Source organism: Leptinotarsa decemlineata, unplaced genomic scaffold (genome assembly GCF_025532065.1).
Source record: "Leptinotarsa decemlineata unplaced genomic scaffold, Ldec_3_MD MMD2_tig00000218_RagTag_RagTag, whole genome shotgun sequence".
Classification (NCBI taxonomy): Eukaryota; Metazoa; Arthropoda; class Insecta; order Coleoptera; family Chrysomelidae; genus Leptinotarsa; species Leptinotarsa decemlineata.
In genome coordinates, this window is record NW_027412545.1 from 5,148,427 (window position 1) to 5,169,146 (window position 20,720).

At 34.5% G+C, this 20,720-nt stretch overlaps 1 protein-coding gene across 2 annotated transcripts in view; it reads left to right on the forward strand.

Annotated features, from left to right (window-relative positions):
• The window catches only part of Traf4 (TNF receptor associated factor 4), a 174,583-nt gene that overhangs the window by 44,404 nt on the left and 109,459 nt on the right, over positions 1 to 20,720 (forward strand). The window contains exon 1 of one of the 2 annotated variants that reach the window (XM_074173305.1): positions 9,029 to 9,241. The exons of the other annotated variant lie outside the window; for it this stretch is intronic. Coding sequence (XP_074029406.1) covers positions 9,210 to 9,241 — 32 coding nt within the window. The 5' untranslated portion in view covers positions 9,029 to 9,209. Of the gene's footprint in view, positions 1 to 9,028; positions 9,242 to 20,720 lie in introns of those variants that run through there. 2 annotated transcript variants of the gene reach the window in all.

Consider the following 20,720-nt stretch of genomic DNA (forward strand, 5'->3'; position numbering starts at 1 on the left):
TGCAGTCTTGAAATGAATAGGATGCGTGGATACACCTACCACCTTGTGAATTATTCAAGCAGTTGAATATGCAACTTCCTGTTTATCACATTTAAGACTTACACCCATTTTCTAATAATTCAGGAGTTGATGCCACCTCTGATTACCATTTTCTAAATCTTTGCTTTTCATACTGTGGATCAGGATTGTTTTGTAAGAGAGAATAATATTGAGAACAATATATTATGTTAATTGAGGAATGTTGTGTTTTATCTGAGTAAATAATATCCTCAAAATTCAGAAAATTATTTTCTACAATTAAAACACTATACTTTTTTCACTACCTACTATGTATATACTGATAATACTATATTCTTCATCGGTATAGGTTTTTGAAATAATTTTTTAATGAAAATATCAGTTTGAGAAAATTCAGAAACTTACGAAGCGGATAAATAGATTTTTTTTAAATCAGTTAGTACAAAAGAATATAAACATGCAAATATAAAAAATAAAAATCATACACAAATAAAGATATATTTACTACATACTAAAATATTACAACCCGACGCAACAAATCAAAATGGTTTAAAAAATAAGGATACCAATCTGGTATCCCTATCAATTAAAATAAAAAGTTGGAATTAGTCGAGTCCTCGAAATAGTCTAAAAGTACACTTGGTATGAAAATGAGTAAAAAAATTGTTTTGAGATAATAATGATGTGGATAATGTAATAAAAGCTAAAAAATAATTCGGAAGGTCTTAGGTAGCAGTCCTCAGCAATCTATGGTATTGATCAGGTTTGATTGGTATTAATTGATCAGATTAAGCTACGCCCAACGATTTTATTACTTTTTGATCTAATCAATACCGTAGATTGCTGAGGAGAGTGTTGTGATGACTGTTGCCTAGGAGCTTCCGAATCGATTCCTCTACGAAATCCTTCATCTCTTGGAAGGATCGATTGCAGCTTGAGAAATCGTTGTGATACAGATTCTGTGAAACATGTTCTTCCCTACTAATCAGTAGACAGTTGTTTTGCAAATCTTGCGAAGAAAATTGGATAAGATAATTAAGGAAACACTTGCTACATGGATAGCTTTTTACAATTGTTGTTCATGACGAAGAATTTCAAGAACGCGGTTTTAACGATGAACGAGTACGTGAATGTTTCCTACTTATTCACCAAACTCAAACAATTGTTCATGCAGTTGCAGTTACGTAAGAATGTATCATCTTTCCCACCAAGAGATTTCCTGGAGTCTTTGAAGTCCACTAGATACTCGTAAGGATTAGAAGTGGATTGCTACGAATTCTTGGGGTTCTTGTTGAATACTCTTCGTGAGAAAAAAAATAGCAGAATCAATAACTCTTACCGCTCTGGATTGAATGACTGTACAGTCTATATCGTCTTGTGTTCGTAGATCTTTTCCTGGAAAAATCCTCACCTGTTTACATTGTAGTAAATGTTAAAGAGGTAGCAAAAACGTATGTGATTTTCTGGAAATTCAACTAGCGTTTCTTAATATGACTGATAATAATTAGTCCGTGCAAAGCTTATTGTTGAATCATCTGAAATTGGAACTTTTAACGGGTGATGATCAACTGTATTGCCAAACATGTGCCAAACTGACTGACTAATATAAGAAAATAAGTATAGTTGAGGCACTAGTTAATTTAATAATATCACTGATAATCTTTCAAACATGACTCAACCTCTGACGGGAGCACCAAAATCTTACGAAGGGTCAAAATAGGTGAAAACTTCAATCTAGCAGATCACTATTATAATATTCATACAGTCATTGTTCACTGTGTTTCTGGCGTTGAATCTGGTCATTATTACGCATTGGTCAAAGACCAAACGGACTGGTTTAAGTTTGACGATAGTCGTGTCACTATAAGTGTTCTGGCGATGTCTTGAATTTATTAGAGCCTCTGGAGACACCCTACATTTTGTTTTACGAAAGAAAGATCGTTGGAACTGGAATCAATAAAGTCGCCCCGGAGTGCCAATTAATTTTTATTGTTTCATAATTTCATGATTTGTATTACTTTCTTCTTTAATTAAATAAATGAATTTTAACATTGAATTATTTTCTACTTATTTTATTTCCTAAGTTTTTAGTTTCTCATTTTCATCCACTCTAATGCCATACAGTTCTCGACAGCTTTTAACCTTCAATTTCAACTTGGGTGGTGTATTGCTAACAACGCATCATTTTTAGCCACCCTTATGCCACACAGGTTTCGAAACGATACAAAATCTTGACTTTGGTGGGAGATCCATACTTGAATCCCGATTCTGAGTTGACAAAGTTCTTTGTATAGATTATATTGGATTTGTACCTTTTTCAAAGTGTACCACTATTCTACTAGTCAAGCCCTGTCATTTGATACCCATATTAAGGTAGTTGTAAAACAATTTGTAATCCGCCATTTTGTAACTGCGGCCATCTTGCATTTCCAATGATACAGAATTTATTAAATTGTATTGTCATTGCCTCTTTACAATTACATAAATCTTTGGCAATGGATTTACTCCAATTCCAACCCAATCTGCTGAAGAAAAAAAAAACAATATACGTACATATACGTACAGTTCGTTCTAAAATGAATATTTAATGCTTGCAGCAAAATGTATTTAGTACTCTGAATAATTGTATTCGTTGTTCACCCTTTTTGATGGTCCTTTTGTTGGATTTGTAAGCACTTTCTTCCGTTGTAAAATACAAAATAGTTTCTTGAGTATATTTTCCTAGACTCATTTTCAATTGACCAAATATTTTCTTTGATCCAGTGCTTCAAATTTTTCAGTATTTTACTTTCATTTCCACTGAACGTATGATGTTAGAAGTTCTTTTATTGTTCCTGACTGATTCCCAGTTTGAAAGATTTCTCTTAAATTCTTCTAAATAGATAATTTTTGTGGAAATGTAATAACGGATTCAAAAATCCCGTTTTCAATGATTTACGGATATATACTATCAAAATGTGAAAGAACTAATCTTTCGAAATCTTTTAATATAATTAGACAGTCCAAACCTTCAACATTCAACAAGAATCATTGTCAACCACTCCTTAGCGAGCTGTCGTTATAGCGGTAGTTAACTTACCAGTTCCTTATACTTCTTTCTCGATTTCTTCTGTGAAAACCTTGTACCACATTTGTCATGAATTTAGTTTTCTTGATATTACCTAAGTGTGAGCAAGTCATAACTCGAGTTATGTTTCAAAATTGACATGCCAACTTCATCCTTCGATATGGTCTCATCCCAATTGCCTCCATCCACTACATATACACTGTCATCTGCATATGAATATAGATCACCATCACGACTTGTATTAAGTGAATCATTAATGTAAATAAAAAACAGGACAGGTTCTGAAACCGTGCCTTGAGGAACACCACACTTTGTTATTTGTTGGTTACTCTTGTATTCATTTATTTTCACGAAGTTTTTCTGTTTCTTAAGTAACTTAGGAAAAGTTCAAGGCGAACACCTCTTATTCCGTATTATGTTGGTTTCTTCAGGAGTTCAGAGCATCAAAAGCTTTCTTCATATCTAAAAATATTCCAATCACTTTTATGTTAGTATTCAGACCATTATATATATTTCGAGTTACACTGAAAATTGCATCTTCTGTTGACATTCCTTCCCTGAAATCAAATTGTTTAGTTGACAAAATTATTTCATTTGCAAGAAAGGAAACTATTCTTTTTTTTATAAATTTTTACTAATATTACTTGTCAACGAAGTATGAACATGTGTCCCACAAGTTTGCGGAACTGAACTGGTTTAACATGAATGATAGGTTCAAATTTCATTCAATATGTTTATTTCATAAAATTATATTATACAGAAGTCCGCCTTATTTATATCGTAAAATAACATTCAGGACAGACGTACACAACATAAATTTGAGAAACAAAAATGTAATCACATGTCCACAACACAAGACCTCAGTTTTCCATAGAAGTTTTTCGTATTCGATTTTTCATCTTTATGATTCTATTCCCGATTCGCTAAAACACCATAGTAATTTTTATTGATTCAAAAAAGAGCTCAAAACTTTTCTGCAAGTTAACACATCCTGATGCATTTCTCTTTCGTATATCCCCTTCTTTTCTTTTTTTATTATAATCTGTGTTTGACAAGTAGTCATTTTTCGTTATTTTTCATATAACTTTTTTCTTTTTTTTTCTTTCATTTTGTTGTTGGTGGTGAATATTCAGGTGACCCAACAAATGCCAAAAACTGGATTAGTTAGGTTAGTCTTTAAGTTATATTATGAATATTTAAAATAGCAAGGATTGAGTGGTAGAGCACCTGCGGGTGAACTCCCCCTTGGGATTTCTGAGTAACAAGATGAATATCATGTAACATTTTATTTTTCATTGGAAATAAAGACATTATTATCATCACCTTTTCACCGTAGCGTGCGCTAATCAGGCCCTATCCCCTGAAGCCCCGATACATTCGGGAGGGCGCGCCAGCATTATCAACCAATGACCACTCCCCACACCATGGGATAAGGTATCATTGGGTCCGAGAATCATGTGCCCTGAGCAAGCGCAGTGAGCCAAGAATAACAGCCTTCTGCATCTGTGCGGCTAAGATTTTTGCCTTAGTGCGGCAAGCCGGTATGATTTTAAGATTCGAGAGTAGAGAGGACATCATTCCACCAAGAACTCCAATAATCAGAGCAACCATCTTGACATCGTGATCCAGATAGAGTCTGCGGAGTTCGAAGAGAAAATCTCGACATTTTATCCGTTTTTCCTCCTCTTTTCTGACGATATTCGTCTCGCCAGGAGCTGAAAACTCCACGACAAATATCGTTTTGCTCTGGTGGTCGAGAAGGACCACATCAGGCTTATTAGCTTGTATGAGCCTGAGGGTGGGGAACGAATAGTTCCAATAAATTCGGCACTTCTCGTTCCCCACAACGGATTCAATATCCCCCGGAGCGTAGGACAATTATTATTATTATTATATTGGTCTATAATTATCAGTAGATTTTTTATCTCCATTCTCCACTATACATTTCAGAATTGCATTCACTTCCGCCTGTGTATTTCTTACCCTTACTGTATATTTCTGCACCAGTTCCATGATTGGTTTAAAATATTTCATCTTATCGAGCCTCGATAAGATGAAATATTATTCAATGTTGACAGTAACGTACACAGAAATAAGTCATTGATTCAAATGAATTTTATTTGGGCAAAAAAAATTGCCATTTGAATAGGCAGAATAAACTTATGATTTGAAGCGAAATGACCGATATTTATAGATTTCAAAATGAAAATTTGTTCGACTTGAAAAATTTCAGTTGAAATATTGTAGGTAGTCCATTAGTTTTATTTAATTATTTTGGTTTATCTGATACTAAAATCACAAATTTATTAGAGTTTAATAATACACTGAATGAATGGAACTTGAAATATTCTTCTCATTCCAGAATATATCAAGATCAAATTATTCATTTATCGTAATTAAATTAAACAAATATTTATTTCAATTAAGAACACAGAGGAATAAGAGAACTGAAAGATAATTGGTATATTCGATTCAAAATATAATTTTTCCAATAATTGAATAGAACTAACAGGCCGGTACTTGATGAAAATCTATATTGAAGCCGCGGGTTTTGTAAAACCCTCTATAGTGAAAATTATACAATAAAGTATATTAGTCAGATCCAGATTTGCTCCTAATTCTGAATCTGCTAATAAAAATAAAGGTTTTTTGGTGTAGACGAGCTGAAGCATGATATTACAAGAAAGCGATCAGCAAGTTTTATATTATTATTTTTGGTTTATATGTCGGGGCTGGGAGAGTTTCATTTATTTTTTTCTGTTAGGAATTTCATTGAATTTCAAATTCACTACATCTGTTTCATCAGTACCTGAGCTGAAAATTCATTAGAAATTACATTTTCAGACCTGATCACTTCAAATTGATCATTTGATTGTAATTCACTTTGAGGTTGATTGAAAAAAATCACGGGTCATTTTTAGTTGATTTTATTTTAGTATTTTCAAATCCATCAGAAGTTTTTTGTTTCAGGTGATTTGCTAGAAATGCAGAACATCAGTATTCTGCCTTAACCTACTTAGGCCAACCTACTACAAATATATCTGATTTTCTGCACAACAAAGGTGTAAATATTGCTTTCTAAACCAACAATAACTTAGGTATGCACATTTTCAGAAAAATTCGAAATATATAAATTATCATGTGGGTCATGCCCGCTATAGGTCAAATTGGAAGAACGTTTAAAGCCTGCATAAAGGGACATAAAAATAGTTTCCAGAATGGAAAAACAAATAACACATATGCCACTCATTCAATCACAGAAAGACATGAGTTCAACAATGAATTCAAACCCCTCCATTTCCTGAAGAAATGTTTGAAACTTAACCTGTTGGAGAGTATGTAAATAAACAAATTCAAAAACTCTCAATATCTTATGAACGATCAAACTGAACTGAATAATTCGCCATTATTGAATCTGCTAATTTCCAGGTAAGAATAGCTAAGTATATTTACGGTACTTTCGAAAAATGTATTCATATAGTTATTGAATTCATACCTGTTCTTCTCAGGTAGATTATTTCATCAGAAAGTAGGTATAGAAGTAGGTAATATGTTAGATAAATAAAAAAAGTAATTTGGAAGTAGCTTTTAGTTTACGCACGTGTCGCGGTTTTTGTAAAACCTTTCGAAGTGAAAATCATACAATAAACTGTATTAATTTGTTTCAATATGCATGGATTTTCATCAAGTATCGGCCAGTTCTATTCAATTAGTCGTTCTTTTTTGTGTACTTACACATACTCCGATAATTCTAATTTTCCAGATTTTTTGTTGCTTAGTGAATTGTCCAGTATTAGAAATCATTCCACGCTTGCTTCCCCCATTATTATGATATGGAGTTGATAAATTTATTATTTTCTTCTGTGTCAACGACATCGAATGCTACGGTTATTAGCCTTGCGTTGGGCGTAGGTTATTTCAATAACTTCTCGAGCCACCTAGGGAGCACCATGGCTAGTTGCAGTTACGTCAGCATATAGAAGAATCAATTCAACTTCAATTAGAAATTTATTCCACATATTGTTGATTATATTTTAAATTTGGAAACAAAGAATATTTCTTATCATGGATACAATGTAACTCCTCTCATCGTTATTGCAGGTTCCTGAGAAAATTCTCATTCAAATTTTCTGTTTGTCGAAATGAATACCAAACTCACTTTATATTATAAATAATGCCTTAAAGCATTTTCATTCACAATGCAACATTCTGCTCGAATTTATACGAAGAATTGTTATGTTCTTCAAATAAATTTCAGCCACAGTGAATTACAACGGATTATATGCTATTTTCTCTACGTATGTAAACAAAATTAACAATTGTTCTAACATATTTTCATGATGTATTGGTTTTCATAAAATGTCCAAGGATATTAAAAAATAATTGAGCCGCTTTTTTGTTTTACCTTTTTTTTTGTAAGTTTTCATTTTTTATACTGATAGAGCAGTATAAAGCCAAACAGTTATTTTGAAAAAAATATTAATTATTAGTACTATTCATTCATTTTGTAATATATTGTCAAGCCTTTCGGTGACATATTGAGAAAAACACCTCTTACCCTGACTGATTAAAAAACCAAAATGAAACCAAACTGAAATATTTAGCTTGACATCTATACTTTATAACTTTACCATGGTGTTGGGGAATAAAAGAAGTGAAGTGAATTTTAATTGGTTTATTACAAAATAAATAAATCTAAGTGGTAAATAAAAACCAAGTACAATACACAAAATTCATAAATAAAATCTGTGGCAAATGAAAACAAGAGATTAAAGTACTTCAAATGTCCATCTCTGAAACATTTTTGGACTAACTGGCTCATCAAAAAATAATCAAATCAAAAATATTACTTACATTACATGAGATGAATGAAATAGAATATTGAACTGAGCATTTTAATCACATCATTATCTAAAAATTTACAAATTCAGAAATAGGCTTTCACGGCCGTCGTCATGATTGAAAAGAATAAAATCTGGGCTGGTAGAACGTGATCGAATGGAACCTAGAGTACCAAACGTTTCGACTACTACTGCGGCAGTCATCGTCAGTGGTATGTGTGTTCACTGCGAGGTCACACTCAGTGACGAATGATTCAGTCAAATCAGTATATATGTTTCATCAGTAAGCTGAAAATTCAATGGAAATTGAATTGAGTGTACTTCATTTTTGAGTTTCTTAAAAAAGGCAAGGGTCTCTTTCAGTCGATTTTATTTCATTTTTCAAATTCGTCTCAAGTCATTTGAAATTTCAGGCGATTTGCTAGTAATGCAGCACTCAAAAATTTTGTATCATACATCTGGTTCTATTATTATTTTCAAAACATCAATATTTTGTTTTGTAGAACAGATAAGATATAGGTTTTATTGGTTATCATTTTTTCACAACATCTGAAAGTGGACAGTCTGACTCTGTTTCTAGCACAATAATATTTTTTGTTCTTTCAGGTTTAAAATCAAACTGAAATGCAATTTTGAATATTTTGTGAAAAATATCTGTAGGACCAATTTTTCTGGAGAAATTGTAGGTTGTATAAAAAAAATCGTATAAAAGTTATGAATATTTTCGATACATAAATAGAACTTTTATCTTTAGTTTTTTCAGACTGAAGATTTAGTTTCAGTAAAACCGTGAAAAAGCATTTTCCATCCCTAATATTCACTCAATTTCGTCTTCCGTACCTTGGGTAGAATTCAATTTATTTCAGGTATATGAGCATGAATTCGTATTCTTCTCCTAATAACTATTTTTATGCTGTTATTTATTCCTTCTTTTCATCAATTATTTGAATTAGCCTACTCAGAGCCTTTGGCGTGTCAAAGGATACTTTAACATTTTCCTCTAGTTCGTACAAAAGTTTGTTTCCCCGCCATAACACATACATCCGGCCGACGTTAGTATGAAGTTTTCACTCCACCTGACTTCTAACTATTCACCTGTCCGCTTCTGATCCGGTCGTGGTGTGCCTTGGTGACTATCAAACGCTGAAAACGCGGCTGATCGATCGGCGCTTAAACATTTGAATTTCACTGTTATCTTGATTGTAATTGAGTTCTTATTGTCGCGATGCATTTAAAGTGAACTGATCGGCTGAGACTTTCGATTGTTCGACAACTTTTGAACAATGCCATTGGGACTAGTTTTCAATATTGCTAGGTGAGAGATTTCGTCGATTAACTAGTTATCTAATGAAGTCGCTGTAATTAAGTGGATTTCGTGATTCATTTTTCAAGGTTATGTGGAAGTTTTTATCATTCGGTTTATGGTTCGGTTGATGGGTTTGTTGTCACCGTATGTTTATATAAATGGTGTTGTCGATGTTTCAATGATTTCAAGAAGTGAGGCCACACCGTCTTCAAGGAGCTAAGTGCCAATTTCAAATTTTTTTGACATCTACACAAACTGTCTTCCTCATAGACTAAAAATTATTAAGTGTATTGAAGTATGCATAACATTTTTAAAGCCTAAAAAACAAAAGTTGACACATAAGTAAGTCTGGTTTCCCCTTGGCACATATATACACCAATAAAAAAATTCAAATGTGATATACTTGAAATTAGCCCTCAGCTCCTTTAGAGCGGATAGGCTTCAGTATTCACTGTTTAGGAATGCCACTTTTGAGAAAATATTTACGAAAATATTACTTTCAAATTACCAATTTTATTACACATTCCATATACCTGAGAAACCATTGAAAATCAAATCATTAAAAATAAAAATAAATACTTATTTTTATTATTCAATTGATTATATTCAATCCGCACTCAAGGATTATCTTAACCTAGGACAGGTTTTTATCCGTTTTGGTTAATTTTTTGTAAAACTAATTAAATTTTCTGTGAAAGTAATTTTTCTTCAATGATAATTTATAATTATTATAACTATTGCAATGAAGTTTATAAGGATAAGTTAAATGAATAAATAAACAAATGATTCCTTCTAGGGTGAAAAAGCTAGTTGGAATTAAAGCCTGACAAAAAGTAAGCTTAAATTGTTTTAATTTGTATACAAAGCCTAAGTATTGCAAATAAAACTTATTATTATTCATTGATGATACTATTTCTACACCAGACAAAAATATTGTCTCTCTATGCGCGTTTTAGATTTTGGAAACAGACAATTTATGTACTTTTCTACTGCTCAGTTCATGAAAAATTCGAGAGAAACAATAGTTCTGTACAATATATTCCTGGGTAGAAAGTGTTATATTCAATTATATACGATAATTTTGAATTGAAAAAATCAGTTTTGGTGTATGAGAAAACTTATTTTCATTAATTACATTCATTTTAAACAGAGGTTTACCTATTGTTCAAGTTGATGCGGAATGATTTCATTCAGTACATTCACATTTATTATGACTTTCAAAGGCAATTCGTATATGTTGAATAAAGACTGCTTCGGTACGTATTTTTTCATCTCTCAGTATACGATTTTGCTAGACAACTCAACGAATAAATGCTTCAAAACTGTTCAATTCAAAATCAACATTTCATATTTTGAGAAGATAAAAATATTGAAATGTAAAAATAAAATATAGAAAATTGAATCTATGTATTGACTGGTTATTAAAAAGTGCAATTTAATTTTTTTTAATATCACCACTTGGCAAACCTGAAACCGTGCAAGGTGTTACTATTGCCATAAAACATTCGCTGTAAATGAAAAAATGATAAAATCGTGATTTACTTTCATAAACTGAATATGTCGTAGTCAGGCAATACTCATTTACACCATTGCAGATTGTTTCAGAATTTATATATCATAGGAATATCTTGATATCTAACAAGGTTAAAAATATCTGGTATTGGAAATTATTTTCATTGGTAGCATGAGCCAAGTGCAGCAGTACTTATCTTTAATTACAGTAGGATGTAAACAACATTTTAACACACTTTGCTATACATTACCTGATCAACCAACTTGGTAGGTTCCTATTTTGAAAAATAATTTGATCTGATAATCATTCTCAAGGCCTGAATTATAATTATCTAGATTCATTTTACAGTTTCACTTACAACTTATTCTTTAATTTTACTCCATATTTGAGCTCCGCAATCAATTTAGTTACTGTTGTTGGATTGAGTGCTATCTTGTGATATTAATGAAACTGGCTCTGTAACTGACTGATAGCCCACTAAGCAGAAACTATATAGGAAGGCATAGAAGAGTAAGAAGTTTCGTTTGAATGAAGTTTACTAGATTCCTATTTGGAGTGAGACTTTTAGAAAATTTCGAGTAAGTAAGTCGGATTTATATATAAAAATATTAATTTTTCAGTATATTCTTTTAATAATGATAATATAATCGATGTAAAGGACATGAATGATTTAGAACTCACACACAAAATCAGAAATAAATTCGATATATATGACACGAGTGTTTTATGAAATATGCTTCCAAAAGTGAGATGGCTATTGGCTATTAATCCGATATCGGATTGATCTAAGTTCCAAGACATCAGCACAGTCATTTAGGTTATTCCACCAAGCGCATACGTGCTTATGTAATTTAGTTTCCAAATTAAATTGATTACATTTCATTTTATAGGCTAGCTGTATATTCGACCGTCCTCTGGAAACTGTAAGGGTTTATTGTGGTTCACACCTATGGTTCACAACTATTCAAACTCGGCTAAATAAGTTGCAGATTTTCAACTAAGTCGATTGTCTCACGTGATGAGTAATATTTCAGATGGCGATAGTAAAACTCTGCCAAACTCTTACTGGTATGTGCTCTGCTGTTTATTCATCTTCCAAAAAGAGATGGCACGCACTGTGTTACGACATACAAGTCTCTGCATATATTTATCCAGACGATATTGACCTGTAAGTAGGCCGGTCAGACAGCGTGGTCTAACGTGTAGTCTAACACTTGTTTGATACCATCCTTCAAAGGATGTCTTGGAATGGATATGATAGATTTTCACAGGATTTTGAAACTCATCTTGCAGTCCAAGTGTTCAATGTAAAGCCTAAAGCGATGCCAATGACAGGTTCTGGTGTGATGAAACGGCTCACAGCGCTATTCCTTGCAAGGGAGTCAGCAGCTTCATTACTTTTTAGGCAAGTGTGGTCAGAAATCAAGACCAGATACAATTTGTCAAGTCTTCCTATTGACAGTTCACTACCAACATGAACAATGCACGGTAATAACCAAGGGTCACTTGATTGTCAGGGAATATTTTTAATGACTCATGTGTGAAAACGTTGTCTTCCAATCTTTCCTCAGACAAATCAATTGCAAAGGGGTCATTCCCAGAATTCTGTGACTCTCAATGTCAGCCAGCAGTCTGCTACGCTTCACATGATCTCATTTTGTGTAATTTTCATGGCCACTGGGGGTGTGGTGCTCATGGCACGGGTGATAGTCCCAAAAAAGTCTCTCTCTGTACACCAGATATCTTTGTCTGAGCTTCCTGCTGTCAAAATTTCCAACTCCATTAAAGTGCTCCATGCGCGAACATTGGTCTGTCAACCATCACATACATTCAATGGATTTGTTTGTGGGCTAAACCCCAAGATTCTCCATAAATACTCAGAAAGTTCATTCTCGCTGCATCATTATTGAAAATCATTATTCAATCACTCAGATTTCTCTTTGCGGTGAAGGGAACTATTATAGTTTTGCTGGGTGTCTCAAACATCTGTTGTCTCTGGCTTTAAGTGTGAAAATCGTTCAGCGTTCTTCGGGAGAAATTACAAGCTACTTTTTTCGACGTGGTCATCTGTATAATCTTACAGATCCATTTCCTTTCTGTCAAGTACATCAAGCAGATTACCCGTCGGGGGTGACCACAGATGGAAAGATAGTACCCCGTCCTGAGGACAACCTCTGGCAATTCTGAATTCAATGGCCTCATCTTGAAGAGCCCTGGTTGCTATTCTGTTCACAGGCATGGCGTAGATACAACCAGTTATAGTCGATTCTATGTCTTTTTCATCAAACTCTGATGTAATAGTTGGTACATTTTCTACTTGTAATGCACTGTTTGGAACCTTTGGTGTAGCATTGAATATTACTGAAGTTTTATCACAACACCAAACCGTTAATTTAACACCTCGACACGCATTTCAATCACCAAGTGATCATCTTAGTTTAACCTTCCTCTTGAAGATGATCACTTGGTGATCAAAACACGTGTCGAGGTGTTAAAATAACGGTTTGGTGTTGGGATGAAACTCCATTAATATTCAAGTGGTATATTGTCGAATACTCCTTCAATACCGAGAAATACGGCCATCGCAATCTCTCCTTTGTTGAGGAATCGGATATTTTTTCTACAAGGTTATGTAATGCCAAATCTGTTGTATGTATGGAAATTTGGCATTCGTTTTTTTCTCTTTGATATTCATATTTTCTGGTACCTTGCAAGAAAAAAGCCATTATATTTCACTATACTCATAAAAAAAGTTATATTATCATGAACATAAACATAATGGAATTTCAAAATATTCACAGATTTGACTATTAATTACATCTATCATTTTATCCTAGGGGGGAGGTGAGTGCCCGCTCGCGGCTGGAGGCTAGTGAGCCTCATCTCCAACTGGCGTTGGCCTCTTAGGGGCAGCGGCTCCGCTAGCGGGTAAAGGGATACAGGGCTGCGGTAATCCATTCATGGGTGCATTGCATCCCCATTATGAGGCACTGGACGGCTTATGCTGTTCCGTGATCCTCGCCTGCTTCTGTACGGATCCAAGCGTTCGAGGTGTCGGGGCTTGCGGTCCTTCCGGGCTCTAGTATCCGAGTCTAGCCTTGAAGGGCACCAAGGCAGACGCTTGAGGTGTCGGAACCCGGTTGGACGGAGCTACTAGTATCCGAGCTTAGGACCCCGGCCGGCCACTTCCGGGACCATATTCCCAATTAATTTGGCATGGCTGGCGGGGTCAGGTGTGCGACGCGAGCACTCTCTGGCGAAAGAAGAGCTTAGTTAACTTGTACGAACGTTCGGTCGAACGCTGCCGATGGTCCTGTCTCTTGGTTAGCCACACTAAGTAGATGTAAGGAAGCAATTCCGGGTTCGGTGAGCGGGAGGAAGCCCTGCGAAATCCTGTTGGTGTGGGGTGAGGGGCGGTACCCGCAAGGATTTCCCGAAAATCCACCCCTCCACGCCCGATCGCATCCAACGCCAGGGTACGTCTGGGGGGCCTAACCGGCCCCCCAGGCCCCCCGGTGCGGTCGTAACTATGACTCTCTTAATGGCTTAGGAAACATGAACTCAAGACATTTATTTCTTATGATCTAAGAATTCTAAGATAATAACCAGTACCTTTTGATTGGTACATTAAATATACGTGTAAATTGTGTGGGTTTTTATGATTTTTGTTTAAACTAATGAAGTGATGTTGAAATATCGACTTGTAAAATACTTGAACTTTTTGAGGATTTTCAAAATTGATCAAAATATGAGCAATAAAGTATTTTATTCGGAATTCCAGGAGAAAAAGTGGTTTCAGACTTCAGACAGGATTCAGACTTATTTATATTGTTCAAACAATATGTAACATATCATCAGTTCGGACTTCCATTGTCTGCTATGATATAAATCGATTTGAAATCCCTGAAAGAATCTCTAAAAAATTGAAAAGATTAGCTGAACAATAACAATTTTATTGAGCAAAAAACTGAAATTACAATGAAATAACATACAAGCAACAACAAAAAAAAACTATTAACACGAGCTGAAAAGATCAAAAAAATTATCAACAAGAAATGAAAATTAAATGATTCCAAACCAAGTTACTTCACGACGTTTCGATTGTTAGCATCCACAATCGTCTTCGGGTCATAACTGGACTCATTCTGCACGTCGTCTTGATTTCAGACAGGTTGAAGCCTGGCGCCCTTACCCTTTGGACTGATATTGGACTCATTCCTCCAAGATCTGACTATTTATAAGTCATTCAAGTGCTGTCACCTATCCCCTCTTCCCTCTATCCGCTTCATTGGTTTTAGCGGGAGCTGATGGTTTGGCGGGCCGCATATATGATGTTGGACAACATATATGCGGCCTCTTTGAATTTTTTCCTAAACCAGTGTTCCTCCTTGTGGATGATTTCAGCTTGAGCCCACTTGGAATCACAGTCCGCGTTTGGTGGTCTGGTTTTCGTGAGGCTGTGTTCCCAGATTTAAAGCAGGTTCTGATGTTATACTTGGACCCAATCCTTCTTATCCTCTCCAACAATCCTCTGATGTAGGGAAGTACAAGTACTAGTTATGGTGGCTTCTCTTCCTTGTGGAGCTCTTGCTGTCTTCTAGCCAAAGCCTGTTCCATCATCACTTTGGAGCGGACTGCGATTCCAAGAATTGCATTTACCGGATACTCTGCGAATGCGGAGAATCATACATCGGTGAAACTAAGAGGCCATTGAAAGTTAGCATTACCGAGCACAAGAAACATACACACCGAGGAGAAACCAGCAAATCCGGAATAGCAGAGTATGTTTGGACTTATCAACATAACATCGAGTGGGCTCAAGCTGAAATCATCCACAAAGAGGAACACTGCGGTTTAGGAGAAAATTCAAAGAAACCGCGTATATGTTGTCCAACAACACATTTAGTCAAGCTAGCGTAGAGATCCGTAACATATGGAAACCTCTAATCAAGAGAAAAACGACCAACTCCCGCCAAACGGTCATCTCTTGCTAAAACTAATGAAGCGGAGAGAGGGAAGAGGGGATAGGTGAAAGCACTCGAATGACCTATAAATAGTCAGATCTCACAGTCCAGTTATCACCCGAAGATGATTGTGTTATTAGTTCAATTTTTATGATTTTTTTTTAGTTGCTTGTATGTTTTCGCTTGATAAAATTGTTATTGTTCAGCTAATCATTTTAATTTTTTACATAATCTTTCAGGGATTTCAAATCAATTAATATCATAATAGACAATGGAACTGATGAACTGATGAAATGCACCACAAAACATTGTTCAACAACCTTCAAATATGTAACAAATATGTATGTAACATATTCATATAAAAAAAAAGTTGTGCGTAGCTTTCTTTTAAAAAAAATTATTCGTATATTAAGTATAAGGAAATAAATATTTCGAAATAAAATCTCTAAATAATCATCTCTCCAAACTATCTATACAGTAGGTTCTTGTAAATGCCTACCAGAAAACAACAACTTCCCCGGTTAATATCACGGTGGATATTGAGGTTAGTTTCGCAGATGTTTCTTGTTCATATAGCAGCAGGACCATGCTGAAAGTAATCGGGTAAATCACCTACATACCGGTTTCGAAGAATTACCTCTCATCGGTGCAGGAAAGATCCGACCCAAAATACAAAGTGCCTGGGATTCGATAAATTTCAACGCGGTTCGACCAGTGTAATTGTTTTTCATTCACCTCCATTTTTCATTCAGATAGGAGCTGAAGGCCATCAGAAATATATTTATTTCTGGCAGCCTTGAAAGAATATCAAACGGTAATATTTTACAGGATTATGTCAAGAAATCTCTGCTAATTCAACGAAACATCGCAATACTCTGTAGGTGCACGTTGTTGTCTTTTCTTGCAAAATTGTTGTGAAACTCAACTCAATTATACATTCAACATATAATTACAGTTATTTATTTTTCCCGCATAAGGCAAAAGGGAAAAATACATTTCTGCGTAGTAATTGCTGCATTTTTATTATAATCCGTACCAACGCCCTTCGAAACAAGTGGGATGCATTTCTTCACATTTATAAAAAAAATGATAAATGAGTCAGAGCGTTCTAATTGATAGACTTTGCTTACATATATGACGGTAATTATGGTAATTATTTCAACTGAAACTTGTCTACCAATTGTGTACAGCGATCAGACTATTCTAGGTATGAAGACGGTTATTGAACGGAATGAAAATCTTTTGTTTATATTCATTTAGAGATTGATTTGAATGAGAAAACCGTAACCAAATCAGGTATAACGTTAATGAAATAATCTATTATTAAAAAGTGAAGTTGTTAATTCCAGAATCAAAGTTACTAGACTGAATTTGGTAGTAATTCGAGTGATTCAGAACTATCTTCGGACAAGGACAGATATGTTTCCATTAGTGTCAAATCTTCATCAAATGTGCAAAATTTGAATGAGTTATCACATTTTTGTATAAAAATGAAGAAGTAGAAAGCCAAAACCTTCCTTTCACAAAAGTTCCTCTTTCCTAAATGAACGAATGAATGTCATTATGTACTGCCATCGATGATATGAGTAGATTCATAGCATTCGTAACATAAAGTTGTAACTTTATGAATGAACTGAGTGCTTCATCCTTTAATGTTATCCATATTGGTACTGAAGAGGTAATAAGGCAAGTGCCTTATTCCGAAACACCGGATGTCCACCAGTGAGAATGACCTCTTTCATATACTATATTTTGTAACAATCCTGTGAATGATAACTGATTGAATCCCCTAACGAATGTCTGGAAAACAAACTGATAGAGAGAATTGATTTCTGTATAATTCATATAAGAATAGTTTTTTCGAAAGTATTTTTCTTTCGTGTAATTCAATGTTTATATGAAAGTAGCTGTTTCGAGAGGGCTTTTTCTTCAAGTTTGTGTCTGAAAGTTACTTTTTTGCATGATCTACATATCTTTGTATATAGTTAATGTATTGAAATTGATTGCTTTCTTCCTTTCTTTGTAAGATTTCCACAAATATCTGTAGATATACAGTTTCCTAGTACTTGTTGATTTCAATCAAGTTTTTTGGAAGTTTACCATTTTTATGTCTGTATTAATGGATGAGTGAAAAAGACTGTTTCTAATATAGGTGATCATCTTCAGAAAAGTAAATGAAAAAGTTTCAAGAGATATAAAATTTTTCATACATATAGGGTGTTCTATAAACATTGTCCACCTGATTTTTATTTCAAATTGAAATCACAGATTAGGTAGCAACCTTTCAGTTCGTAGGCTAAAATAGAATAAAGTTATAGCGGTCATACAATTTTCCGATATCATTTTTATAGTACGATTTGTCTCTAGCCTTAGAATATAGGCCACAGTTTCGATCGTTTTGATTTTGGTGTGAAGAGATAGATCCTTTTTTCATACTTTGTCACATATCGATGCATAAATTGTGTCTTTTATGGTGGAACAGCTCAAACACTGCTCAGAATCACCAATTCGATGTTGCTTTTGGTCGATTGAGAGCTTGCGCGGCAACCACTTCGAACAAAGCTTTCTCATACTCAAATATTCTTGCATAATATGTCTAACACATTCCTTTGATATTTTCGGACGCTCAGCTATCCCGATCAACTTCACTTTGTGAACTTTTATGATGTTTTCGTCGGTAACAGCCTCTTTGGGGCGTCCACTGCGTGCATCGTCCTCGGTGCTAATTTCACCTCGTTTAAACTTAACAAACTACTTCTCAACAGTTAATTTTTTCCTAGTTCAAAGTCCGAATAATGTTTATCAAGCCAAGCCTTGGCTTCATTAATACACGAAATTCCTTTTTATCTATTTTTTTCAAACTAAGAAAGGTTGCTTCACTCAAACTGTCCTATAATACAAACTGATAGTCCAACAGCTGTGAAATTTGTACAAATTTGTAACTGAAAATAATATGTATTGATTACTTGTATCGCTGTGTGTTAGCGTAAGAACTTTTCAGCCCATCTAATAAATCCTCCTCTTGGTGATTTCATGGTTGAAAGTTGCTCTGGAAGCGACTGATTTATTGAAAGTAGATATCTTGTGAAATTTGGGGTACAAAAATTTGTAAATGAAAATTGATCAGAGAAACATTCATCTTCGAAATATTTGGTAGATCTTAGAGATGAGGTGCCTTGATACAGAATAGTGATTTCTCGATATCTAAAAATGAATTTGATGTTTCTTCAAGTTATAACGTACCTTCTTTTATATAAGTGCCATGGGATCACGTGATATCTTTGTCTACTTTCCTATCTGAAAAACGTCGTCAATCTTCTGGTAGAAGTCTGAGTTCATAAAACAGGCAGGATTTTTGGCGATATTTTCTTGATTCAACCTCTTTCTGATCTTGGAAACGTTTAATTGAATGAGAAATGTGATAAGCATGGATTCAAATAATAGATATAATATGAGGAACTAATTCTCTATATTAGATACTATATTCATGTATTGATGATATTTGTTCTACTTTCATATTTGATGTCGTCTCATTCGTTCTTTCTGAAGATTATCTTTCAATGTGTATTTATTCTGTTTCATTAACATATTTCTTACCTTAAGCAATTTCCTTATCAAGTAAATGTGATATGTCCCGAAATACTACTACATTATCCATTCAAAACAATATTGTGGAAATGGAGTACCTACGCATTCGCCATTTAGAGATTCCGTTGGTAATGACGTCGAAAATGAAACAAACCAGTAGGAAAGCGAAAGTGATCCAGTAAAGTTCTTGTAATAGTTGACTTTTCGTGATCCAACTCCAGAGAGCACTGTTTTGACCAGCCCTGAATATCGTCACTGGTACTATCTACACTTTTGGACCCCATTGTCCTCAGAGAACAATCCTGAGTGGAAGTAAAAATGAATATCTTTCCTTACGAAGAGGACATCCATAGGACCAACAGAAAATTCAAGATTTGCCTCGCCAAGATGAACAAGCTCTTACGTAACACCGATCGTGATTTTTTTTGTTTATCTCTGCAGCTCTCACTGCAAAGCAACCAGATGAAATTCGAGCCCATATTTCAGCCTAATACCAATGATGAAAATTATGTCGAAATAACGCTTACTGATGTTGAGTCACGTACGCGTATGCTTTGTTTTGCATTACCCTGCAGAGAAAGATGAAGATTGATTTCTCATTCGCCAGTCAATGGTGAAGTTTGGCTTTGCAACAGTCTACCGGGGGGGCTTTCTTTGTCTTGGATACGCAAGGCTTGAGTTTTCTGTTGATTCCATAGATGACATCTTCGTGAAGTGAGATATCCATGCTTACTTATAAGTATGGTTTAGAATGAATGAGTTCATTGAATGGAAATGGCCGATGAAACTCCATATCAAAACTAATACAGTCCAATTAATAATTTTAGGTTAAATTAAACAACTTGAGAATAACGAATATAATGTTTAATTTGCCAGTCAAAGCAGGTGATAACAGTTCATTAAATCAATGATTATTACATATTAATTTTTCTGGGAGGACTAAGGAGATCACACTCAAATCAATATCTTTAGCGAAATGGGCGACGAGAGTCAGTACTTTTGTTCTGGTGTGCAGAAAGTGTTTCAAATAGATTCATTTTACGAAAAATTTGATCGTTAATTAGATATTGGTAATTTTTGAATTCATTAATTTACATATAAAGGTCGAGTTTGAAACCAAATTTAAAGTTTTGAATTCATTATTGAACTCATGTTCCTCTTCAAGTAGGATAGTAGTATAAGTTTACATCATTTATCAATTCTGAAAATTATGTCTATGTTCTTTTGTGCGTGCTTCAAATGTTCTTCTAGTTTAGGAATCACACGTTAAAAGGTAAGACCTCGTTAGTCCTTAGCTCGCACAAGTTACTCAACTTCTGAGAGGAGTTGTTTTCGTATGGGGGCGACAGCTGACTAACGGAAAAGCAATTTTTTTTAAAACTTATATGAAATATCGGACATGAATCACATGACAATTATAAAT